The sequence below is a fragment of the Hyaena hyaena genome, unplaced genomic scaffold, assembly GCF_003009895.1.
Source record: "Hyaena hyaena isolate Hyena2069 unplaced genomic scaffold, ASM300989v1 scaffold_804, whole genome shotgun sequence".
Classification (NCBI taxonomy): Eukaryota; Metazoa; Chordata; class Mammalia; order Carnivora; family Hyaenidae; genus Hyaena; species Hyaena hyaena.
The window spans coordinates 90,336-117,513 of record NW_024081436.1 but is presented as its reverse complement, the minus strand read 5'-3'; the positions used below and the strand labels follow the sequence as shown (position 1 = coordinate 117,513).

Sequence of the window (27,178 nt, the reverse complement as noted above, 5' to 3'; positions counted from 1 at the left end):
AACCTCCTTGACCTCCACCGCAGCAACTTCTTACTTGACACATCCCCAAAAGCAAGGGAATCAAGAGCAAAAATAAACTGTTGGGACCTCATCAAGATTAAAAGCTTCTGCACAGCCAAGGAAACAACCCAGAAAATTAATAGGCAACCAACGGAATGGGAAAAGATAGTTGCAAATGACATATCAGATAAAGGGTTAATATCCAGAATCTATAAGGAACTCACCAAACTCCACGCCCGAAAAACAAACAACCCAGTGAAGAAATGGGCAGAAGACATGAACAGAGACCTTTCTTTTTTTTTTCTAAGGGTGTTATATGTTATAAACTTTCCCTCTAAGCATTCCTTTAAGTGTAGCCACAAATTTTGCTGTTGTATTTTCATTTTCATTCAGTCCAAAATGTATTCTAATTTCCTTTGAAACATCCTCTTTGGTCTGTGGATTACTTAGAAGTGTATTGTTTAATTTCCAAGTGTTTGGACATCTTCCGGTTATTTTTAGTTACTGTTTTCTAGTTTAATTTTATTATGGTCAGAAAACATACTTTGTAGGATTTCATTCAGTCCTTTTACATTTGTTAGGGTTTGTACTTTGATCTAGGATATGACCTGTCTTCATGAATGTTCCACATGCACTTGAATACAGTGTGTATTCTACTGTTGTTGGGTGGAGTATTATATGTTTCAACTAGATTCACTTAGTTGGTAGTGTTTTTAGTATTTCTTGCTCCATGCTAAAATTTTGTCTAATCTGTTTGATGCTATGGTAGGGATGTGTTGAAGTCTGCAAACATAGTTCTGAATTTGTCTGTTTCTCTTTGCATTCTGTCAGTTTTTCCTTCCTCCTCCTCCCTGCCCCACAGCCTTTTAAGAGCATACACTTGTAGGATTGTTGGACTTTTTTGGTGATTTGACCTTTCTGTCAAAATGTAATCTCTTTTTATTCCTTATATTCATTTTCTTTTACAGAATAACAAATTACTGCCGCTTAGTGGCTTTTCACAGCACACATTTATCATCTCATAGTTTCTATAGGTTAGAAGTCTGGGCACAGCTTAGCTAGGTCCTCCACTTAAGCTCTCACTTGGCTACAATGAAGGTCATCGGGGCTACATTCTTACTTGGAGGCCCATTTGAAGGATTCACTTCCAGGGTCATTCACTTCCAGGGTCATATTGGTAAGACATCTCGTTTTCTTGTGGCTCAGTGAATGAGAATCCCAGCTACTTGCTGGCTGAGTTCTCCCTCAGTTTGTAGAGACCTCTGAAGTTCCCTGCTATGTGGGTTTATCTAACACATCTATTTACTTCATTGAGCAAGGATGGTCTATGGAGGGAGTATGCTAGCAAAACCGAATGATATAGAATGTAACAATTTCAGGAGTGACATGCTGTTACCTTTGCTATGTTTTTTTATTCCTTGGAAGCAAATCACAGAATCTCCCCACCTTCAGAGGGAGGGGATAACACAAGGGTGTTAACCTAAGGAAACAAGGTTTATGGAGGCTACCTTAGAGTCTATGTACCACATTCTTTAATTTCTTTTTTTTTAAATATTTTTTTAACTTGTATTTATTTTTGAGATTGCTTCTCAGCCTTTTGGCTAAGATCAAGTGTAGTATTTATTTTTCATAGACAGAGCATGAGCAGGGAAGGGTCAGAGAGAGAAAGGGAGACACAGAATCTGAAGCAGGCTCCAGGTTCTGAGCTGTCAGCACAGAGCCTGACATGGGGCTTGAACCCACGAACCATGAGATCATGACCTGAGCTGAAGTCAGATGCTCAACCGACTGAGCCACTCAGGTACCCCTCTATGTACCACATTCTTGTTGATTATTTTTGCTCTGAAGTTCTTTGATACTGATAGAACCATTCTAGTTTCTTTTGCTTAGCATTTGCATGGTTCATCTAGTTCCATCCTTTTAAAAAAGCTACCTGTAATGATTGATTTGGTGAGTTTCTTGTAGTGAATCTATGGTTGGCTTGTGGGTTTTTTTAAAATACATTCTAACAATTCCTATTTTTAATCAGTGTGTTTAATATAATTGAATTATACTATTACATTTAGTGGTATTTAATGTAATTATTGATATGTTTAGATTTATGAATAGTGTTCTATTTTTATGTAATTTTTAAAAATGTTTTATTGATTTTTGAGAGAGAGAGAGAGAGAGAGCGAGCACAAGTAGGGAAGGGACAGAGGAAGGAAGACAGAGATCCGAAGTGGGAATACACTGAGAACAGGAAGGCCAATGGGGGGCTTGAATTCACAGACTGGGGGATCATGACCTGAGCCAAAGTTGGACACTCAACTAACTGAGCCAGCTAGGTGCCCCACATTTAGTTTCCTATTTGTTCTGTTTTTGTTTCTCTTTCCAATTTCTTGTTGACTTTAGGTTACTCGAATACTTTTTATTACTCATTTCAGTTAATCTCTTCTAATTTGGGCTGTATCTTTCATTTATCCTTTTAGTGGTTGCCAAAGGGAATCAAAACACATACTTTACCTTTCATAATGAACAGCATTTTACTACCTCTATTGGAATGTAGAAATCTTTCCACCATATTGGTCCCTTTACCCTCTCCAGTTTTATGCTATAGTTGTCTTATATAGTATGTTTAGGTGCATTTAAATCCCCACAAAGCCATGTTGTAATATTTGCTTGCAATTTTAAACAAATTTCATAACTCAAGTGGACAGGAATACTTTGTACATTTCCACAAATATTTATTGTTTCTCTTTCTGTTCCTTCATTCCTAATGTTCCAGGTTTTCTTAAGTCATTTGTCTGTAGAAATTCCTTTAAGCAGTTCTTTTAGATCAAGCCTGCTAGCTATAAATCCTCATTTCTATTTCATCTTTATTTGGAAGCAATATTTTCACTGGATGTAGTATTTTGGGTTGACATTTCATTTCTTTCATCATTTAAAAAAATGTTATGTGTCTTCTTTTGGTCCTCCATAGGTTTTTTTTTTTTTAATTTTTTTTTTAATGTTTTATTTATTTCTAGGAGAGAGAGAGAGACAGCGTGAGCAGGGGAGGGTCAGAGAGAGAGGGAGTCACAGACTGAAACAGGCTCCAGGCTCTGAGCTGGCAGTCAGCACAGAGCCCGACGCGGGGCTCGAACCCATGAATCGCGAGATCATGACCTAAGCGAAAGTCAGACGCTTAACCGACTAAGCCACCCAGGCGCCCCTGGTCCTCCATAGGTTTTAATGAGAAATCCTCACCTACTCAAATTATTTTCCTCCTGTATGTCTTTAGTTGTAGCAGTGTGATAAAGTTGTCTCTGGCATGGATTTCTTTAAGTTTATTCTGTTGGTAGTTTGCTAAGTTTCTTGGACTCGTAGATTTATGCCTTATGCCATTATTTCTTCAGACTTTTTTTTTTAGTACTGCATTCTTTCTCCTTTTCTCTGTTTCTCTGATAACATGAATGTTAGATCTTTGTTCTTGTTCCATGGGTTTGTGAAGCTCTGTTCAGTTTTCCCCACTTTCTTTTCTTTTTCTTTTTTAGAGAAACAAAAAAGTTTTTTTTAGAGAAACAAAAGTGAGTGGGGGAGACTGCAAAAGGAGAGGGAGAGAGAGAATCCCAAGCAGGCTATGTGCTCAGCAGAGAGCCCAATGTGGGGCTCGATCTCATGATTGTGAGATGATGACTTAAGCTGCAATCAAGAATTGGACCCTCAGGGCACCTGGGTAGCTCAGTCCGTTAAGCATCCGGCTCTTGATTTTGGCTCAAGTCATGATCTAATGGTTTATGGTTTTGAGCCCCATGTCCAGCTCTGTGCTGTCTGATAGGGATTCTCTCTCACCCCATCCCTGTCCTCCCCTCCCCCCCGCTTGCTTGCTCTTGCACGGTCGCTCGCGTGCGCTCTCTCTCTCTCTCAGAATAAATAAATAAACTTAAAAAATAAAAAGAATTGCACCCCCTCAACCACTTGAGCCACCCAGAGGCTGCTCCAGTTTCTTTTCTCTTATTTAGATTGGATAATTTCTATTTTCTTTTCAGGTTTTCTTACTCTTGCCCCTTTCATTATCATTCTGCTTATTTGATCCATTTACTGATGTTTGTTTTATTTTGGTGATTGTATGTTTCATTTCTTGTGTTTCCATTTGGTTTTCTTTGTATCTTTTTTTTAATGTTTGTTTATTTTTGAGAGAGAAAGAGAGAGAGAATGAGCGGGGGAGGGACAGAGAGGGAGCTGAGGATCTGAAGTATGCTCTGTGACAGCAGCAAGCCTGATGTGGGGCTTGACCCCACGAATTGTGAGATCATGAACTGAACCAAAGTTGGGTGCTCAACCAGCTGAGCCACCAGGTGCCCCAGATTTTCTTTATTTCTTTATATCTTTTTATTCTTTGCTAACACTTCCTATTTTAACCTTTTTCACTACTGTTCATGATTACTTTTCAAACACTTTTGTAATAGTTTCTTTAAAGTTTTTTGTCAGATAAGTATATTAGTATTATAAAATATAATTATATAATATGTTAATAAATATAATTATAATTAATGTTTAATGTCACTTAAACATCTGCTTGTCATATATTCCCAAGTAAATGAGATTTTTTTTGTGGTTCTTCATACAGTGATTAATTTTGGACTATACCTGAACATTTAGAATGTTATAGTATTAAGACTTTGTATTTTGTTTCAGTCATTCAGAGATGGTTGATTACATTTGTTTTAGCAGACAGCTGACCTGTCAGGCCCAGGCTACAAGTTCCTACTTTTCTGTAGTTCTAGTTAGACATTTTTTCTCAAAGTCTTATAGTGGCCTTCAGATGTGTCCTGCCTGTATACCGCCCAGTGTGGTCTGTCAGAGATCTAGGTACAGATCTAGCTGTTAGCTCTAATTTCCAAAGTCTTTGGTGTGCAGAACAGAATTATATTCATACATACACAGGTTATCAGTGAGGCCAGCATTTTATAAACAACTTATGAGGTCATTTTTCTGAGCTCTACCCAGTTTGCCATCAACCTGATGCTTTCTTTTCCCTGGGGCTCCACTTTCAGTCTTCCAGGTATAAGCTTACAATCTAGGCTCTGCCTTTTTGGCACTTCAATGTCTTAGGTGATAAAGGTTCCCCTTCCTCAGAGTTTTGCTTCCTGTAGCGCCTTTTGCTGTCTCAGCTGTCACCACAGCAGTGAGCTTTCCCGGGGGCTATAGCACAAGAGAAAGTTTAAAAAAGGAGAGAGAAAGAAAAAAAATGGAAGATTTCTTCCTTTCTCAGATTTTTCAAGGAGTTTCCTCTGTATCCTGTAAGCTAGAACTAGAAGTTTTCTTCTCTACCTGTCATTACCAGAGTGCTTAGTTCCCAGTTTTTTGCCAAGTTAGGTTTAAGCCAGAAGAAAGATAGTTTTTAAAACATGATACACTCACCATGTGCTTGGTGGTACTTTGAGTTCTGGTATTCTCTAATTTACCTCCTGCTATTTACTTTTTAGAGTCCACAAATGTTCTGTCCGGATTTGATAGTTCTATTCAGTGGGAGAAGAGGGGTAGCTTGTGTTTTTAACATCTTACCCAGAACTGGAGCTTTCCGGTACCTCTTTCTTAATATTTGCAAAACTGAACTAGTTTAAATATCTTCAGATGTACTGTCCTTCCTGTATTACCCATCTTACTATAAAGAATCACCATCAAAGACGGCTTGACTTTTAGGTTTTGGTTTGAATTACTGGGAAGTCAAGTGATGTTTCAGAATCTTCTGTCACTGTCCCATCCACGACATATCCAATTAGTGACCAAATCTCATGTTTTCTACCTTCTGAATATCTTGTGTTCTCTTCTTTTCTACTTTTATTATTTCTGCCCTAGTTGAAATTATTATCACTTGTTACTCTTTTCATCTCTTTACTTCTAATCTTGGATCTTTCTAATGCATCTTTTACTTGAGCTACCAGTAATCTTTCTAAAGCAAAACTGAATGCATTGCTCATTTGCTTGAAGTTATTCAGTGTTTCTTTATTGCTTGGAGGGTGAATTAAAACCTCTTTAGCATAGCTGAAAGCTTCTGTCCTTTGGTTTCTTACTGCTCTTGATTTTCCTTTCTCTGTTACGTTCTTCGTCCCTTAAACTTCAGTAGTACTGCATTACTTGCAGGTCTTGGAAAGTGCTGTTTCTAGTTTTCACCTGAAATCACATTTCCTTTATCTTCTTGGTGAAGAGTTTGTGGTACTTTTGTTGTGCCAGTTGGCTCCAGCACTACTGCAGAGGATAAGGGAGAGATTCAGTGGTGAAGAGTAAATTGGTTTCCTGCTGTAGGGGAATGGTGATTAACTATAGACATCATAATTATTATATACAGTGTGTTATGTAGCTTACAATAAGCTTTCTGATTTTTTGGCCTTCATTTGTCTTCATAGGAATTTCAGAGTATAGATATCATATTGTCACCTTAGGAAAGAGTTTATCAGCTCTAATAATTAGGATTAAGAAGAAGAGTGGGAGAGGAGTATGGTAGACAACTCAAAAAGTACTTCAGAGTCTACTTTGAAAATACAGTCAGAAGTCTGTGGAAACACTCATTCATAGTCTTTTGTGCTGTCTCAACAACCCTGCCTCATGTGGGAGACTCTCCTTAGCCCAACATTGATATTGGAAAAAGATCACTTTAAAGTAAACTTAACTAAAATAGAGATCCACATTTTGTAGTAAAGAGTGAAAAAGAGCTTTGATTGGGGTTTTACCTTGAAAAATGCAGTTTAAAACTTATTTTGTCTTATATTTTTTATCAGAATTTTGGATATATTTGCAAGTCTATTAATTTGAAACTAAGTAATTTGAGGAGGGTTATAATTTTTCTGACATAATTGTATAATGAATACAGTATGAATTTTATCAAATCCAAGATACAACTATAAGGCATGTTGTTATTTTACATATGACTAAAAGAGAAAAAATGTTGCCAATTTAACTGATACATTGCTTTTTGTCACTTAATTTTTTATTTTATACTAGTTGAATTAACTTTTAGATTTACATTTTTTATTATTATCATTCAGTCCATAAAAAGGAAAATATGAAGGAAATAAATTGATAAAGGCATTCATTCCTAAATCTACTTCACATTCATAGTTTGCCTTTCCAGTCATTTCTTTTTTTTAGTTAGGGTCATTGATGTTCATGTTTTCTCAAATAATACTATCCTTTATGACACCAAGTGCACTGAGACCTCAACATTTCTTAAAAGAGTACTTCAGTTTTGTCTCTTGAATTTTCTCTCAAAAAGTCAATGCCAGTCTACCAGTTTTATTGCTAGCATTTTCTTGCTCTTATCAAACGGAATCAATGAAAAGTTTTTAACAACTAGTAGAGGTCTTGTTTCCTCTTGAACAAGCCCATAAGTGATATTTTATATCTAAACTTCAAGGGGTTACAGTTGTCCAGTTGACACCAAGAAAGAAACTACCAAAATGTAGACATCCCTCAGATATAATATGTGTGTTACAACTGATATCTGGCCTAAAGCGGGATGAGTTTATAACGTATTATAAGATGCCATTGACTGTAAGATGCCCCCCATTTCAAAAGTGTCAGAATGTTAAAAATATTCATATTAGAATTGATAAAAGATGGTACACCCTTCACTTCGTGATTTTACATGTTCTACTTTTATAACTATAATATAAAAGAGAACCATTTTTTCAGAAATGGCAGTAACTTTGTCATTTTCTAAAGATCATTTCCTAATTTTTTAATACCCAAAGTATTTTGAGGAATCAACATGTAATTTTTTACAATTTTATTTTATTTCTTTATCTAATCTTGCCATATTTATAGATGATTTTGCCTCTGATTTGAACAATTTTATCATATCATTATCATCTTTATGAAATCCTTTGTCTTTGGCAAGATTTGCAGTTTCCTCTGTCATTCATCTTGTATAACATCCATTTGATCAGCAGGAACCTTAATGTGATGAATGTGAATAGAAACTGGTGTTAAGTGAGGATGGAATAATACATGGGGACTAATTTTATCATGGTCATTAATGCATATTTTGGGGCTGTGATATTTTGTTTCTCAATTCAACATTGTAACTGCTGAGATCTTTATATGACTGTATTTAGAACATAGTACAGTAATGAACATTTATAATCACTGACTCTTCAAGAAAAAAATTAACAAGTGATTTAAGACATTATTTATTAATAAGTATTAATACTCATTATTTGTACAGTTTGAAAATGTATATATGTTCACACTGTGGTTAGTCCTTAAAATCGCTCATAAAAATCTCTATTTTGCTGATGAAGAGAAGCAGTTTTAAAGAGGTTGTAACAGATGCAGGTCTCAAACCTGATATGTGTTCTGTAATACTTTTACAAATCACATTATAAATAAACAAATCTAAATAGGATTAAGTTTGAAGTCTTAAAAATTAATCTTTTGTAATTGGAAAACTACTGTAAATTATTTACTCCATATATGTTATTAAGCGCTTTGGGAAATCATAATGAATTATAACATTGTTTCTATGGCAAAATGAAATTAAAGTCCCCTGACTTATGAATAAGCATTTGGAACATAAATTAGTTTTAGGCTGAGTTGAAATTTATTTTTTTTTTAATATTTTTATTTATTTCTAGGAGAGAGAGAGAGAGACAGCATGAGCAGGGGAGGGTCAGAGAGAGAGGGAGACACAGACTCTGAAACAGGCTCCAGGCTCTGAGCTGGCAGTCAGCACAGAGCCCGACACGGGGCTTGAACCCACAAACCGTGAGATCATGACCTAAGCGGAAGTCGGACGCTTAACCGACTAAGCCACCCAGGCACCCCGAATTGAAATTTAAAGAAACTGGATTTCAAAATAATTTTATATGCTTGTGTGTGTATTCAAAATTTTCCCTGTTTGGGTCACTGAAATTTTCAAAACTGAAATTTTCAAAAGTTAGGAAAACCAACAAGGAAGACTTTCAGCCAAATAGTTTGTTTTCCTGTAAACAGTATGAATAAAAAGTAAAGTAATCTCAGAATCTAATTCTGACAGTAATTTTTTGGGGTATGAATTATTGTTCCAAAGTTACAGGTTTTGAAACCAGCTCAGAGTCGGTCGTACTCTGCCTAAGATCACACAGAATGTCCAATGGCAGGATATAAGCCCAGTGTGTAAGACTTTGGAAATTATGCTTTCCGCTCTTTTACTATGCTCTTTGCTCCCTTTAAGTTTCATATTAGTATTTGCTTTAATTTAGGTAAAACTTGTAGAGATTCATTACTGTAGACAGGTAATTTTCTAGAGCAAGGGTGAGCAAACCTTTTCCGTAAAAGGGCAAGTAGTTGATATTTTAAGCTTTACAATGCATATGGTATCCTAGAAAACAAATGAGTAAGATGATGTTCTCGTAAAACTGTATTTACAAAATCAGGCAGCAACCTAGATGTGACCTGGGTACTATAGTTCGCTGATTCTTGTTAAAAAAAGGATCCTAAAAGCAGGTTAGTTCTTCAATACCAAGTTGTTTATTTAAAAATATTTTTTTCAGCTCTTTAAAAGTTATTCTCTTCTTATCCTTCTTAAATATAATGTTAGGTACATAGGAAAGAATACATGTGTAAATTATAAGCAAAATACTATTCTCAGGAGGTACAGCACTAATAAGTTCAGTCAATATGCTGCTTTCTAATCTAGGTATTGGCAAGTGTTTTTCTATAAAGGGCCAGATAATAAATATTTAAGGCTTTATTAGCTATAAGGTCTCTCTACAAACTGCATTGTAGCACAGAAGTAACCATAGACACTGTGTAAATGAGTGTGGCTGAGTTCCAGTAAAACTTTATTTATGAACAGTGAACTTTGAATTTCTTATAATTTACATGTTGTCATGAAAGATTCTTCTTTTCATTTTTTTCCACCATTTAAAAATGTGAAAAACCACTCTTAGCTTATGGACCATACAAAAATAGGTGGTAGGTTGGATTTAGCCTGTGAGCCATAGTTTGTCACCCCCTGTCCTAATCTTTTTTTCTGGCTTCTCCCAGAGGTTGCCATTATCCTGAACTGTGGATTTATCATTACTATGGATTTTTTAAAATATTTTTTCCACTTATGTGTATGTACCTACACAATGTATTCTTTTTTTTTTTTGAGCATTATAAAAATTGTACTATATATAGACTGACTTGTTTTTTTCATTCAACATTATTTTTCTAAAATTCATTCAGTAGTTGAGTATAACTGTATAATAGTCCACTGTGTGTATATACCACAATTATTCTCCTGACAGTAGATATTTATTTAGTTTGCTTTGATTTCTGCTTTGAACATTCTTGTACATGTTTCCTGGTACACCTATGCAAGAATTTTTCTTGGTTATCCATTTTCTTCTGTTGAATAACTTAGAAAAACTTCTGAATTATTTCCCTTGAGAAATGCTACTTTCTTATTAACTGATCTTAAATCATTCTGTGTTTATTTATACTAATGGAAAACTGCCTTAAAAATGTTCAGTTAAGTGTTAAGCATTTCATTCATTCATTCATTCATTTATTTAATATGATACAAACATACATTGACTAGAGTATACTAAGTTTTGTGCCAGCAAGAAAATGTATGATAAGCAATAAAGTAGATAAATAGTTAAACCAACAATTTAATAATAACAGCAGCTGTTTATTGACAGCTTACTATGCCAGGCATTATGTTAACTCTTTTATATGCATTACCTCTGTATTAGTCTACTAGGGCTGCTGTAACAAAATGCCATAAACTAAGTGGCTTAAACAACAGAAATTTATTATCTCACAGTACTGGAGAGTAAAAGTCCAAGACCCACATGTCTACAGGGTAGTTTCCTTCTGAGGACTGTTAGAATCATTCATGTGTCTTCCCTATCTGCTGGTGGTTGGCTGGCAGTCTTTAGCATTCCTTGACATTAGAACCATCACCCTAATCTCTCTGCTTTTGTTTCACATAGTTTTCTCTCTGTATGTGCATCTGCTCCAAATTCCCTTTTTATAAGGACATCAGTTATATTGGATTAGGGCCCACTCTAACAGTCTCATTTTAACTTGATGAAGATACTGTTTCCAAGTAAGTTCAAATTCTGGGGTAGTACGCATTAGGACTTAAGCATACAGATTTTGGAAGAACAAAGTTCAACCTGTAACAGTCTCTTTTAAACTTTACAACAGCCCCAGGTAACTCTTTCAAACCTTACTGATACTAATCCCATCACAGTGTATATTGCATTATAAAAACCCTAGATATTGAAAAGTAACTTATGCACAGTTCTAGAACAAGTTGGCATAAAGTCACCTTTCCTGGCTCCTCCCCTCTGAATATAGTTAAATATTCTAGAAACTAGTTAACATACAATTATAGTAGAATCCTATATGCTGGAAAGAAGATGAACTAACTAGGGACTTCAGGACTTAGGAATAACAATGTGGTATATGGTTCCCTGGAGTTTTTTTTTTTTTTTTAGGTTTGTTTATTTTGAGAGAGAGAGAGAGAGCACGTGTGCAGAAGTAGAGAGGGAGAGAGAGAAACCCAGGAACCATGAGATCATGACCTGAGCCAAAATCAAGAGTCAGACACTTAACCAAAGAATCCACCCCGGCAATCCTCCCTGGTGTTTCTTTCTATTTCCCATATATTGTGGGCTCAGTGTTGGCCATGCCTGCATCCCAGATTCACTATAGATGAAAAAAAGCAAAAACAGAAACCAAAAGCTTGATCTCACTTGCCAAATTAATGGAAAAAGAGGAATATTAGCAGGATTCTGTTGTAAGCTGTGGGCAGCAATGAAGTTTCAGGCTGCCCTAACCTCATTTCACAACTAGAGCGTTGGCAAGTATCTTGGAGAGCATCTTGAGCCATCATTGACAACAAAGCCTTAGACCATCCCAGTTCTACTCAACATCTAGGGCACTAGCAGGTGATTCTATCTGACCACAGCAGTAGTAGCCATGAAGCCCTGTGCCTCCATACCTCCATCTAGTGATGTAGGAAGACTCAGACCCAGTGTCATCTGCCTCCCACCCTCAGGAAATTTTCCAGTAACAGCAGATGGATCAGGGAGACAACTTCCATCATCACAAGATAGCACCAGGAGGGATTGAGCAGGAGCGCCATCAGCATAAGAACAGTGAAGCAGATTAGAATAATATTACAGGGTTTCAGAAAAGCAAACTGTCATCAGAACTAAAGGCCACGAGAGTAGGCTCGAACCTAAAAGCTAATCCTAAATGGGCCTACTGCCTGCTAAAATTGAAGACATTAAGAGTCTTCTAATATAATAATAAAATATTCAGGACATAATAAAAAAATCACTTGTCTTACCAAGAACCAGGAAAACCACAACCTGAATGAGTAAGGCCACTGAGCTGCCACTAGTATCAAGATGAATTACATACTGGAATTCTCAGACAGAGATTTTTTTTTTTTTTTTTTTACAACTAGTTTATTGTCAAGTTGGTTTCCATATGACACCCAGTGCTCATCCCCACATCTCAGACAGAGATTTTAAAGCTCCTTCAAACAAATGCTTCAATGAGATAAAACTGTTTTGAGTGAATAAAAAAAGGAAACTCTCAGTGAAGAAATATAAATCATAACCAAATATAAATTCTATAATTGGAAAATATAACCAAAATTTAAAATTCACTGGATAGATTCAGTGATAGTGTGGAGATGACAGAAGATGGGATTACTGAACTTGAAGATCAACTTAATTTACTCAATCTGAACAACAGAGAGAGAAAAGACTGAAAAAAGTATTTCAGTCTTAAGTATCTGTGGAACAATAAGAAAGGACTTAATATTTGTATCATTGGAGTCCAAAGGACAAGAGAAAGAGTGTGATTTTGAAAAAAGTATTTGAAGAAATAATAGCTGAAAACTTTCTATGTTTGGCAAAGGACATAACCTACGGATGTAAGAAGCTGAGCTAGGATGAACAAAGAAATCTTCACCAATCAATATTATTAAATTTCTGAAATTAAAAGACAAAACAAGTCTTTAAATATACAGAGAGAAATGACATATTACCTATAAAGCAGCACCATATTGAATGACATCAGATCTTTCATCTGAAGCCATGGAGTATAGGAGGAAATGACATAACATTTTTCAAGTGCTAAAGGAAAAGAACTCTCAATCTGGAATCCTTTATCATTCCTTCAGGAATGAAGGGGAAATAAAGGTATTCTTAAAGTAAACTAAAAGAATTTGTTGTTAACAGAGCAAATAAGGTTGCTTGGGACAAAGAGAGAGATAAAGAGAGATCTTACATGATAAAAAGATCAGTTCAATAACTTATTTCAGGAACAACTGGGTGGCTCAGTCAGTTAACTCACCAACTCTTGATTTTGATTCAGGTCATGATCTCACAGTCTGTGAGTTTGAGTCCCATGTTGGGCTCCATACTGACAGTGTGGAGCCTGCTTGGGATTCTCCCCCCCCCCACCCCCTCTTTCTCTCTCTCTCTTTTTTTGCCCTTACCTCGCTCGTATATATGAGTACTCCCTTTCTCTCTCTCTCAAAAATAAAATATATATATATACTATATATTAAATATATAACATATTAAATATTTCATTTATATATATTTGCAGTAGATTTTGCACTATATATATACATTTATATATAAATTTATATATACATATAAATTTTCTTTGCAATCCTAAATGACTGTACACCAAACCGTGGAGTTTCAAAATATATAAAGCAGAAACTAACAGCTAAGAGGGTAAATTCACAAGTATAGTTAGGGACTTTAGCACCCTGTTCTCAGTGATTGATAGAACTGCTAGACAGATATTAGCAATGATATAAAATAAACACCATCACAACCCATCAAGTTCTCATCTACACATATAAAGCATTCTACCCAACAATAGCACAATACACATTTTTCTTTCAAGTGGAAATGAGTTAACATGCGATGATACATTCACCAAGACTATATGTTGGCTCATAAAACAAACGTTATATTCAGAAGACTCAGAATTATAGAGTATAATTTTTGAACATCATGGAATCTAGTTAAACTAGAAATCTATAATAGAAAGATGACAAGAAAATCTACAAACAATTGAAAATTAAAACACTTCTAACTAAGATGGGGTCAAATAGGAAATATAAAAGGAAACTTAATACATGGAACCAGGGGCACCTGGGAGGTTAAGTTGGTTAAGCATCTGACTTTTGATTCTGCCTCAGGTCATGCTCTGAAGGTTTTGTGAATTTGAGCCCCATGTTGTTTAGACTGCTTGGGATCCTTTCTTTCTCTGCCCCTCCCCACTCATGTTCACTTGTGATCTCCCTCTGTCTTTCCAAATAAATAAACATACTTAAAAAAATACATATAACTGAATGAAAATAGACATACAACATATTAAAATTTGTGAGATGCAGCTAAAGCACATATATTTATATTTGTTTGTATAAAGTAAATTTATAGCACCAGAGCCTTATAAAGTGGAAAAGAAGAAAGGTGTCAAATCTGCACTCCAAGTTCCTATCTCGATGCTAAAAAAAAAAAAAAGAAAGAAAGAAAAGCAAAATAGACCCAAAGCAAGCAGAATGAGGAAAATCATTAAGGTAATAAAATGAAAAACTAGTTCTTAGAAAATAATGAATAAAATTGATAATCTCTAGATTGACAAGAATAATAACACAAATCACAAGTATCAGGAATGAAACAAGGAATATCACTACAGATCTTATAGTGAGTAAAAAGATAATAATAAGCAACTTAACACTCATAAATTCAACAACTTAGAAGAAATAGACTAAGTCTTTAAAAACTACAAACTACCAAATTGGTATAGATATCCTTAATAGCCCTATAACTTTTAAAAATTGAATTTGTGATTTAAAAGCTGTCAAAAAAATCTCTAGGCCTGGATTGTTTTGTTGGAGAATTTTACCAAACATTCAAAGAATTAACATCAGTTTGATACAATGATACCATCTCTTTTAGGAAATAATACCAGAAGGAACATTTCCTAACTCATTTTGAGACCTGTATTACCGTGATACCCAAGCTAGACAAAGCACAAAAGAACAGAAGTACAGACTAGTATATATCATGAACCTAGATGGAAAACAAAATTTAGGAAATCTGATCCAACCAACTGGAATTCAGTCCTGTTTCAATATTAGAAAATCAGTGTGATCTACCCTATCAGTAGGTTAAAGAAGAAAAATCATATAATCATATCAATTGATGCAGAAAGTCTTTTGACAAGCTTCAACATGCATGATAAGAAATGTCTGTGTACTAGAAATAGAGAACATCCTCAGCTCCAAAAAATTTACATCTAACTTCATATAGAGAGAAGAGTAAATACTCTCCCTCTATAGTTGGAAAAAAGGGAAGGATGTTTGCTCTCACCAGTCTACTCAACAGAGTACTAGATGTTCTAGTTACTGCAGTAAGCCAAGAAAAAGGAATAAAAGGTGTACAATTTGAAAAGAAGGAAGGAATAAAATGATTGGTATTATCAGTTAACATGATTAATTTGCTTAGAAAATCCCAAGGACTCTACAAAAACCCTCCTTGAACTAAAAGAAATGAGTTCATTATAGTTAACAGGATACAAGAATCAACACGTAAAAATAAACTTAATTTTTTCCAAAGATTATTTATTGAGAGAGCAGGGGAAGGGCAGAGAGAGAGAATACTAAACAGGCTCAGCACTGTCAGTGTGGAGCCCAGTGCAGGCTTTGATCCCACAAACTGTGAGATTGTGACCTGAGCTGAAACCAAGAGTCAGATGCTCAACTGACTGAGCCACCCAGGTGCCCCTCAACTGAAGTTTTTTAAAGTTTATTTGTTTTGAGAGAGAAAGAGATCACAAGCAGGGTAGGGGAAGAGAGAGGGAGAGAGAACCCCAAGCAGGCTCCATGCCTTCAGTGTAGAGCCCAACGTGGGGCTTGAAATCCCAAACTGAGATCATGACCTGAGCCCAGATCAAGATGATGCTTAACGAACTGAGCCATCCAGGTGCCCCTGAATTTCTGTAAATTGACAGTGAACAAGTGGAAAACAATACCAAAAAATATATAATACCATTTACAATTGTTCCCTAAAAATGAAAAAATTAATAAAATATTCAGGCTTTATGTGTTTAAAATGACAAAATATTGATGAAATTAAAGGAGACCTAAATACTTGGAGAATCATACCATGTTGATGAATTGGAAGACTCAGTGTAGTAAAAATGGCAAGTTGTTCTAAATTGATCTATGTTTAGTGCAATTCCTAGCAAAATCTCAGGAATATTTTTTTATAGATATAGACAGACTTGTTCTAAAACATATATGGAAAGGGGTGCCTGGGTGCCTCAGTCAGTTAAGTGTCTGATTTCTGCTCAGGTCATGATCTCCCAGCTCATGAGTTTGAGCCCTGTGTCAGGCGCTGTGCTGGCAGCTCAGAACCTGGAGCCTGTTTCAGATTTGTGTCTTCCTCTCTTCTGCCCCTCCACCACCCACATTCTGTCTCTCTCTCCTTCAAAAATAAACAAACAACAAAAAAATTTTTTAATAAAAAATAAAATGTATATGGAAAGAAAATGGTCTTAAAATGGCCAAAATAGTCTTTTGTTTGTTTTCTTTAGGTAATTTCTACACCCAATATGGTGCTTAAATTCATGACTGAGATCAAGAATCACATGCTCTTCTGACTGAGCCAGCCAGGTGCCCCAAAATAGCCAAAACAGTTTTGAAGAAGAATTAAATGGGAAGAATGACTCTTCCATTTACTAAGGCTTACAGGGGTGCCTGGGTGGTTCAGTCGGTTGAGCAGCAACTCTTCATAGGTTTACATCATGATCTAGAGATTCGTGAGTTCAAGCCTCACATTGGGCTTCACACTGCTGGCGCAGATTCTCTCTCTCTGACCTTCCCCTGCTCATGCTCTGTCTCTGCCTCTCTCTCTCTCAAAAATAAATAAACATTAAAAAAATTTTTTTAACTTAGAGCTATGGTAATCAAAACAGTATAGTACTAGTGGAGGGATTCACACATAGATTAATGGAATGGTGTGGAGAACCCACTAATAGACCCATACACATATGCCCAACTGATTCTTGAAAATGAAGCAAAAGCAATTCATGGACGAGGGATTGCCTTTTTAGTATTAGTCCTGGAGAAATTGGACTTCACCCATAGGCAAAAATATGAACCTTGACCTAAACCTCACATCTTATTAAAAGAGATCGTGCACTCTGAGGGAAAACATAAAATTGTAAAGCTTTTAGAAGAAGGAGAAAATTTCAGACCTCAGACTAGACAAAGAATTCTTATACTTAGCATCAAAAGCACAGCCCATAAAAGGAAAACTTGATAAACTGGACTTTGTCAGAATTAAAAACTTTTGTTCTGCAAAACACCTTGTTGAGAGGAAGAAAATACAAATTACAGATTGGGAGAAAATATGTGTAAACCCCATATTCAACAAAGGACTTGTGTCCAGAACACATGAAGAATCACCAAAACTGAACATTAAAAACAGAGAATCCAGTTAGCAAATGGGCAAAAGAGTAGTTAAATATTTCATTGAAGAGGTTAAACACATGGCATATAAACTGTTGAAAGATGGTTCATCGTCATTAGCTATGTGAGAAATGAAAATTAAAACCACATTAATGTATCACTAGACTCCTATCAGAATGACTAAAATTAAAAAGTGATAAAAACCAGGGCGCTTGGGTGGCTCAGTCGGTTGAGCATCTGACTTTGGTTCAGGTCATGATCTCGTGGCTTGTGAGTTTGAGCACTGTGTCCGGCTCTGTACTGACGGCTCAGAGCCTGAAGCCTGCTTCAGATTCTGTCTCCATCTCTCTCTCTCTCTCTCTCTGCACCTCCCCCCCCTGCCCCCGCTCCTGCACTCTTTCTCTCTCTCTCTCTCTCCTTCTTTCTCTTTCAAATATAAATAACTATTTTAAAAAGTGATAAAAACTGAATGCTGGTAATGATGTGGAGAAACTGGATCATCCATTGCTAGTAAGACTGTAAAGTGATACAGACACTCTCCAAAATATTTTGGCACTGCCCTTTAAAACAAAAATGGATTTACCATACCAAGAACAAGCAATTCTACTCTTGCATGTATGTCCCAGAGTAAGGAACATATTTTCACTCAGAAACTTGTACATGTGTATTCATAGCAACTTCAACTCCTAATAGCCCAAAACTTGAAACTACCCAAACGTCCTTCAGTGGGTGATTGAATGAACAAATTATGATATATCCATACAATGGAATACTACTTAGCAGTAAAATGGAACAAACCATTGATTTATGCACCCAACACCTTGAATGGACTGCAAGAACATAGCACTGAGTAAAAACAGTGAATCTCAAGCAGATAACATATTATATGATTCTAATATGTACATTTTGTTTGTAATAGTTGATGAATCTTAGGTATGGGAATAGTAATTGTGGCTGTGAAGTGTCATAGTAATGGTACAACTGAGTACCTTGATTATGGTGGGAGTTACATAAAGCTATATGTATAATGAAATTACACTGATACAGATACACAATTATACATGTATAACTACTGAAATCAGTTTCCTGGCTTTGATAGTGTATAGTTACACAAGATGATGAAATGGGGAGAGGCTGGATAAAAGGTCCATGAAAACTCCCTGTACATTTTACTTTTCTGTGAATCTATAATATTTCAAAGTAAAATGTTAAAAAAAAATAGCCTCAAAGTAACTCAGGTTTTTTAACTTAAAGTTCTTAAATACCATAAAAGGAAAATAGAGTCTATAGCAGTACTCAGTTCTCCTCCCCCACTCGTAACTCTGTTGATATTTCATCAGAGTTCACCTCACATCTTTGCCCAGCCCTGCGTATTTTTGTTTTCCTTCACCTTCCTAGTCTTTTAATTATATCTCAAAAGTTCAAGTATCTGATAAACTAATGCCAAGATTGCTTTGAAGAGGGGCCTTTTGTTAGACTGGAACAGGAGAAAGAGCACATTCGTATAATCATACTTTTTGTCCTGGTACATCCACAGAGTAGGCAGTATTATTATATCCAAGCTTACAGAAAGTTTAAGTAATTTTGGTGAAGGTCAGCAGTGGTTAAGTGACATTGACAAATATGTGAACTGACAGAATTTGGAGTCTACCATAGTCCATATTCTTAACTGTCATAGTATACTGCCTCTCCACCATTATATCGCATTATAATACACTGATGAGTACTACTGCAGAAAGTATGTATAAAAATGGTATGGCGCATCACACTTAATTGACTGGAAGAGGTATGAGCAAGGCTTTCCATGGAAGAGATGTTTGATTTGCATTTTGGAAGATGAGTAGAGTTAGCCATTTTAAAATGACTGAGATTATGGCATAGTCTGCAGACCACAAGTAGTTGTTATGGCTAGAATGTAGGCTTTATGATTAGGCTGTGGCAGAGATGAGAATAGGTACAGCTAGGTTACAAACAGCCTTATCTATCATGCATCAGAATAGAATGTGGATTATATTATGAAGATAATGGGAATCATTGAAAGATTTAGGTGGGCTTTGATGTGAAAGAGACTGTTAAAGAGATTACATTGTAGCAAATAGACTAGGGTATAGAATACAGTGAGAGGTAAATGATAGATTAGAAGGGTCTTGGAAATCCAGAAGTCAAGAGAAAAGAGCATGAGCTAAGGCAGAAACTAAAGGGATGATTAGAGAGTTAGGAGGAGGTAGATTGGTAATTTGACAGTCATTTCTTTTTGGCACAGAAGAGAAAGAGGTAACAATAACTCCCACCTCACTGACTTGGGTGGCTGACTGTAATCAGTAACTGAAGTGGGAATATGATCATATAGTAAAAAGAATGATGAGGTCAGGTTTATAAATTGTTTGAAGTAGCTTTGCTACATAAAGAGTGGAGTTGTCCAGATGTCAGCTGAATATATATAGACGTTCAGGAGAAGAGTGCTACAAGATTGATTTAGACTTGGGAATTGGCAACATATGTTACAGCCTGGGAATGAGAAGACAAGAAGGACCAGAGAATGCATCTTGACAAAATATTGACATTAGTGATGAGCCATAGAAAAGAAAATCCTGTGAAAAATAGTGAAGATTGATTGGAAGAACCCAAGAGAGAGTGCTAACATAAATATGAAAGAGAAGAGAGATTTTTTTTAATGTGTGAATTAGAAAACACTATTTGGTGGTATATTATGAATATTATATAGTCAGTTAATAATGCTTTTAAGGATATTCAATATAAGGAGAGACTCAAAGTATTAAAGTTAATTAATATGCTAATTCATATTAAGGTAAAATCAGAGTAACTATAGTAAAATTCCAGTTTTATAAAGATAAGATGCATGAGTATTTGTACATATGCACAGAAAGGAATTTGGAAGGGGATAGCCTTAGACTTTAGATGTTTCAGATGGTAGAATTGTGATTTGTATTTTATAAGTTTTCTACAGTGAACATACATGTTTTTTTGAGAGAAAAATACTTCTGTGGATTCAAACTAATTTCTAGTCAAAATGTTAATTGCAAAGTTTGCTCTAAAGAGCCCATTTGAATTATTAACTAGGAAGTCAATGGTAACCGTAGAAAATTTTCAGTCATGATGGGGTTGGAAACCAGATTGTAGTGGGTTAGAAAGTAAGTCAGAAAAGAAAATAAGTAGGAAGCAGGAAAATGGAAGTCATGAATGGTCATGTATAAAAAAGTATGCTTTCAACAAGCTGATAAAAAGACATTAGATAGGGAAGTTGGGACACTGACGATTTTTTAAGGAAAAATCTTATAGCATAGTTGTGTGCTGAAGAAAGAAAAAATGGATACTTTGGCAATCTGATACTTTATAATGGATATTAATAATTTCTGATAAGGACATAATTCCATGTTTATGATAAACTATGTTTAAAAATGATGTCAGTTTGTCATTGAATATGATCATTTGCAATATAGTCATAGGACGTGCCTGAGTGTAGAGTTTGAGTTCAGATATTTAATACTGTGTCTGTGTATTTAGTATGTAAACAAATTTGTAGAAATGATTGGGCCTTTATGGAACAAAGCTTTGGTTTGGGTTTAGCTAACCTCCAAAGTAGGTTTGAAAACCTGATTACTTAAATGGCTAATAAAAATATACCTGATCTCTGTTTTGAATAATTGTTTGGGGTTTCATTGCTTCCTTCAATGTTCTCACTGAATGTATTGGTTAAATCGATACAGGAAAATGCCAGGGTTTATCTAAGTTCATCAGCTAGAAATGATCAGTATTTGCCAAAAGAAATAAAGTGGCACCTGGATATTCCTTGGTAAGATGCTGATGTAGCCTTAGTCATTCTTTAAACTTAGTACATTAAATGATGAACAGGGAATCCTGCAAAACCTGGCAGCTATGTATGGAGGCAGGTCCAGCTCTTCGAGAGGAGGGAAGCCAAGAAACAAAGAGGAAGAGGTATGCTTCCCGCATGTTCGCTACCTCCGTCATATAGCCATTTTTGAGTTTATTGCCTTCCTTTCTTGCATGGTTTAAATTCTTAACAATTATTTAAGGATTTTGTAGGTCTAGAGGGACCTGTTAATATAATTTGACTGACCTGCTGTGTCATAATTTTGCCCCATAACTGATATTCAGTATTCTGAGTTCAATTTCTTTTCTTTTGATAAAATTAAAAATTTACAATGTATTTCTTTTCAGATAAGTTGATCTAAATTAAACACTTGAAAGCTAATATTACATTTCCATTAACCAGATTTCAAAACTTTTATTTCTTGTATTCAAATTAACACTTTTCTTTAAATTAAAAAAATTTAGCAATAAAAATGTTGATAGTTTTTTTTTAATTAAAATTTTGTGTGTTTTTTTTCTCTCTTTGTAGGTTTATCTGGCAAGACTGAGACAAATAAGACTGCAGAATTTCAATGAGCGCCAACAGATTAGAGCTAAACTTCGTGGTGAAAAGGCAGGTTGAAAAATAACTTTTTAAAAAGTAATTGAATGATATTATAATGAAGATTAAAAATGCTATGCCACTAACACAAAATTTGATGAAGAGAGCGAAAGTAATAGATCAGAAAACTACATAAGAGACAAAATACACTTTACATATTGGATTTACAATCGATAAGACCATTTGTTCCAGAGGAATTCTGAGAGGAAAACATAGGTAGTGCTAACGACATTTTATATCATTCTGTTTTGTCTTTTTTTTTCCCCATTCATTGTCCATAAGAGTTGATAGTTGTGGAGCGTTCACTTGCAGCTGTGAGAGAAAATTAGAAGTGTTGAACAATTTACCATTTTATATTTTTAGGTGTTAGTCTGTTCATATTATTTTCTGAGCTCTGCCCTCAATTCAAGGTTCTGTCCTAAATGGTTTATCTACTTACTTTGTAGAAAGAAGCTGATTGTTCTGAAGGACAAGAAGGAAGTGAGGATGCTGACGTGAGGCGTAAAAAAGTTGAAGCACTTAAGGTATAGACTAGAAATAAGCAGATTTTCTTTGAGAAAATTGGAACCTGAGGTAGACAGTTGTGTTAAGTCTTGAATAGTTATTCTCTTGCCTTAATTTTTCATTCCCCTTTATCCCTCACTCTTTGGTTTCTGAAAAATAGTGTCTTCCTCTCCTCCTGTCTTATATTTATGGAGAGCAGTTTGATGAAATCATAACTATATGAAGCTATTGCACATGTAACCTTAAAAATGAAAAATATAATTGCCTATTCCTATGAAGACAAAGAAGTCTATATATAGTAACCATAGTTTAAAACTTTTATATTTGTATTAGAATGTACCTGCATTTATTTTCATTCAACAAACACTTCTTGAACAGCTGCTGTGTGTTGAGCCCTGCTTTAGGTGCTGGGGATATAAAGTGAGCTTATATTTTTACTCCAGAAATCACCCCCCCTCCCTGCCCACTGCCAACTCTTCTTTTTTGGCCAATAAGTATCTTTATAGACTTGATGGAGAGGGGAACCTATGCCCTTATTTCTGGTAATTACTTTTGTTGATTAATTTTATTTCCAGGCCCAAGCAAGTGCACGTGCTGCTGTACTAAAAGAACAATTAGAACGAAAGAGAAAGGAAGCATATGAGAGAGAAAAGAAAGTATGGGAAGAGCATGTAAGATTTAACTCATATTCTTGTTCCTACTCATGTTAATGTTCTTATATCTCTTACTAGGTGGTATATCACTATTATAATTTGGTAATTCTATTTTTTCCCATTTTTTATTCTCATTCTTTCTCCCTCTCCTGTCCCCTCCCCCTCTCCCTCACTGTGGCACTCTCTCTCTTTCATATTTATGAATGACCAATATGAAAGTTATTTTGGGATTTGATTTGTGGTGAGAACCTAATTTACTTACTCATTTTAGTTTTTATTACTGCCAAGTACCTAATCAAAGACCCAGCATTATTTAATGGCTAAACTTTCCTTCTGCCACTAATTTATAAAGCTACCTTTATATATTTATATAAATACCTATATATATTAAATTCTTATATATGCTAGAGAATTAATCTATAATATAAATGCATCAGGCTCTCTTCTGCTCCATTACTCTGTCTGCCAGTACCTCATTGTATTAATAATTATGGATTTAGAATATATTTAAATTTCTGATAGAGTTCTTCACTCATTTCCTTTTTACTCTTAAATGTTTTTCTTAGTTACTTGCTGTCTTTTTCCTTACCAGATACATTTTTGGGTAATTTTTGTTCTTTTTTTTATTTTTATTTTTTTATTTTATTTTATTTTATTATTATTTTTTTAATGTTTATTTATTTCTAGGAGACAGAGAGAGAGACAGCATGAGCAGGGGAGGGTCAGAAAGAGAGGGAGTCACAGACTGAAACAGGCTCCAGGCTCTGAGCTGGCAGTCAGCACAGAGCCCGACGCGGGGCTTGAACCCATGAACCGTGAGATCATGACCTAAGTGAAAGTCGGACGCTTAACCAACTAAGCCACCCAGGCACCCCTCTTTTTTTTATTTTTAAATTCTATTGGAATTTTTATCAATATAACCTTAAGCCTACAAATTAACTTATCCAGGAGTATGTTAAACATCTACATTTACTCATTCTTCTTTTATATCTCTTATACAATTTTGATCATTTTATTTTATTATTTTTTTAATGTTTATTTATTTTTGAGAGACAGGGAGACAGAGCGTGAGTAGGTCAGAGAGAGAGGGAGCCACAGAATTTGAAGCAGGTTCCAGGCTCCGAGCTATGAGCACAGAGCCTACACAGCGCTTGAACTCACGAACCATGAGATTGTGACCTGAGCCGAAGTCGGACGCTTAACCGACTGAGCCACCCAGACGCCCCAATTTTGATCATTTTAAGCTCATACTTGTTACATTTCTTGTAAAGGTTATTTATTGATGGCACATAATTCTAAATTTCTGTTTTAAGAGGGTATTTTTTATCTAAGAGAATATTGCTGATACTTGGAGCAATCACTGTTTTTTGCTATAGAATGAGTTTACCTGTTCTGCCAATTCTCAATTAATTTTCTGGAGTTTTAGTATGCAGCTATATCATTTGCAAGTAGTCATGATATAAATCATAATAATTATTTCTACATTTTATTATTATTATTTTTTAGTGTCTATTTTTGAAAGAGAGACAGAGACAGAGCGTGAGCAAGGGAGGGGCAAAAAGAGAGAAGGAGACACAGAATTCAAAGCAGGCTCCAAGCTCTGAGCTCCAAATGTTGTCATCCTTAGTCTTATGTAGACACATCATGAGATCAGTGTGGAATCATGCTCCCTGTTCGAAATGTCCCTAGATAGTAACAGGGTCACAGAGTGGTCTGCAAGATACGTTTATTTGACATGAAAAATTTCAAGAACATCAAAGAGAATGAGGATTCCTCTTATGCTGAGAGCCCCTATTTCAGAGCTGCTCCTCTGATAATCTTCCTAGCATTAAGCTAACTCTTCCTAAGCAAAAGGAGCAGAAGTTTCACAGGTAGTAGTGATAATGGTAGTAGAACAGGGAGGGGAGCAGGGGAGCATCTCTGGAAGCATGTTGTTAGGTTCCATATGTTAATAAGTACATTTTACAAATTGTGTCCAACAGTGATTCAGCTCTGAGTGCTACATTCTCATATAATACTTTTATTACTAGGTAGCTGTATAATAGCATAGTTCTGTCCACAGATTACCAACTGGAGCCAGGTTTCTCTATTCCAGAAGGCTGGTTAGACCTCATATACCCATCCAGCACACTTTCAGTAGCATTCATATAATTAAAATATGGTCCTAGAAAACCCAAAGAGTCTTTGCTGTTTAAATCATGTAAACCAGTATAAATACCTAGTTTTTTCTCTGTATGTATTTTCTCTTTTGATGGTAGATCTGTCTTAGACTGTTCCAAAGTATGTACAAAAGACAGCTTTTATGACTCTGTTATTGAGAGAGAATGCCAGTCTCTAGTATCATACATCTTTGTATTTCCTCAGGTTCTTTCAGAAGAATTTTTATGGTGGCAGCATTAAACTGTGGTAGTGAGTCTGACTTTTGAGGTCCAATAGGCAAGCAACCTATTTTCATTTGGAGGAATTGTTTTATTGTTTGCTCTTTCGGTAAGACTGTCAAACAAGGTATTCTGGCTCCTTCTAGCTGAAGATAGGCAGGTCATCAAATGTAGAACAACTGAATTGTCTCCCAGAGCTTGAAGCTTGAATAGAGTATCACAGGATTGAAGTTTATTTAATCCAGTAAGAGAACCTGATGAAATAATAAATTCATTTCTACTACCTAGATCCACACAGCTACTCTGGTTCCTGTTCTTTTTAAAGAGCTTCCCTTTGCTTTTATAATCTTACTTACTGTTCTTTTCTCTCTTCTCCTTTATCCCACCCCCGCCCCCCTTTCCACCAGAATTAGTTTCAATTGGTTTCAACCAAAGAATCCTGATTCACCTTGTAAATTGCTTATCATGGTATCTGGTGAATAGTAACACAAATAAATGCACTGGGAAATCTGTGGCTCATGACATTTCAGAATTATATATAGAGGAATTTTCAACGATTGGTTTACTGAGGGCATCCTTGTATAGTGAGAAAAAAAAAAGGAGTCTGGGAATCCTAATACTTGATTTTTAGTCTCAGCTCTGCCAGTGCATTTGCCTTTTTGGGAAACTGACTTAATGGGGGTCTTTATTTCCTTATCTTCTAAATGAAAGTCATGATCTCTAATATTGTTCTGTCTAAATTGGATAGAAAAATAAAGTCTTCATAATCTAAGTACTTAAATTCAGTTTAATCTATAGAAAACGGATTAAAGTTATTTTACCAAGTAATTATTTTAAAAGAAGATCTAATTTAACATAATCTAGATGTAGTATGAGGACTTCATATGTTTGTATTTGTTGACTATTACTCTAATGTTTTATTTATTTTGAGAGAGAGAGTGCAAGCAGGGGAGGGGCAGAGAGAGGGAGAGAGAAAATCCTAAGCAGGCTCCACGTGGTCTGCACAGAGGTCAGTATAGGGCACAGTGCAGGGCTCAAACTCACCAACATGAGATCGTGATCTGATCGAAAATTGAGTCAAATGTTTAACTGAGCCACCCAGGCGTCCCTCATGACTGTTACTGTAACTCAGGAGTGGTTAACATGTTAGTCACAGTTAGAATTAGCATTATTAGCTTCCTGAAATGTTAATTTAGTTTCATTGCATATATATTGATGCGTTTTTCTAAAGTAAGACCATATGTCTTTCATTGGATTATCAAAGTATCTTTGATCTAACAAATGGTAAAAATCACTGCCTTCATTATTCTGATTCTTTAGTATGTAAGACCCATTTTATAAAATTTTCTCTTTGACACTATAAAAATTATAGTACAACAAAGGACTTTAATATGAAGAATAATTTTCATCTGTGCTGATAGGGTTTTTCCCCCCAAATAATACAGTATTGCCTTTTTAAGTTGACTGTATATACTCGGATTGTGAATGAAACATAAGGAAGATAGATTGAGTTTTTTAAGAGTAGCAATGCATTTAATAATTAAAATAAATGAAAAGCAGAAGTAAGGAAATTCTATCTTGACTTGTTAGTGAATATTTTTGAGTGTGAGGAATTCCTTTTTCATTGTGTTTAACTCTTGTCTATTTCGTTTCTGTTTATGTCTTTGTCCTTGTCTGTGGATCTGCCATACAGTTCTGTATGGCTTCATTAAGGGTGGAGAAATACTTCCTCCCTGTG

The 27,178-nt window shown here is 35.4% G+C and overlaps 1 protein-coding gene across 1 annotated transcript in view; it reads left to right on the top strand.

The window, feature by feature from the left end:
- Nucleotides 1–27,178, top strand: part of NEK1 (NIMA related kinase 1) — a 200,676-nt gene that overhangs the window by 103,967 nt on the left and 69,531 nt on the right. Inside the window, exons 20-23 of the mRNA XM_039219207.1 lie at nucleotides 21,326–21,409; nucleotides 21,834–21,917; nucleotides 22,352–22,429; nucleotides 22,985–23,080. Coding sequence (XP_039075138.1) covers nucleotides 21,326–21,409; nucleotides 21,834–21,917; nucleotides 22,352–22,429; nucleotides 22,985–23,080 — 342 coding nt within the window. The remainder of the gene's footprint in view (nucleotides 1–21,325; nucleotides 21,410–21,833; nucleotides 21,918–22,351; nucleotides 22,430–22,984; nucleotides 23,081–27,178) is intronic.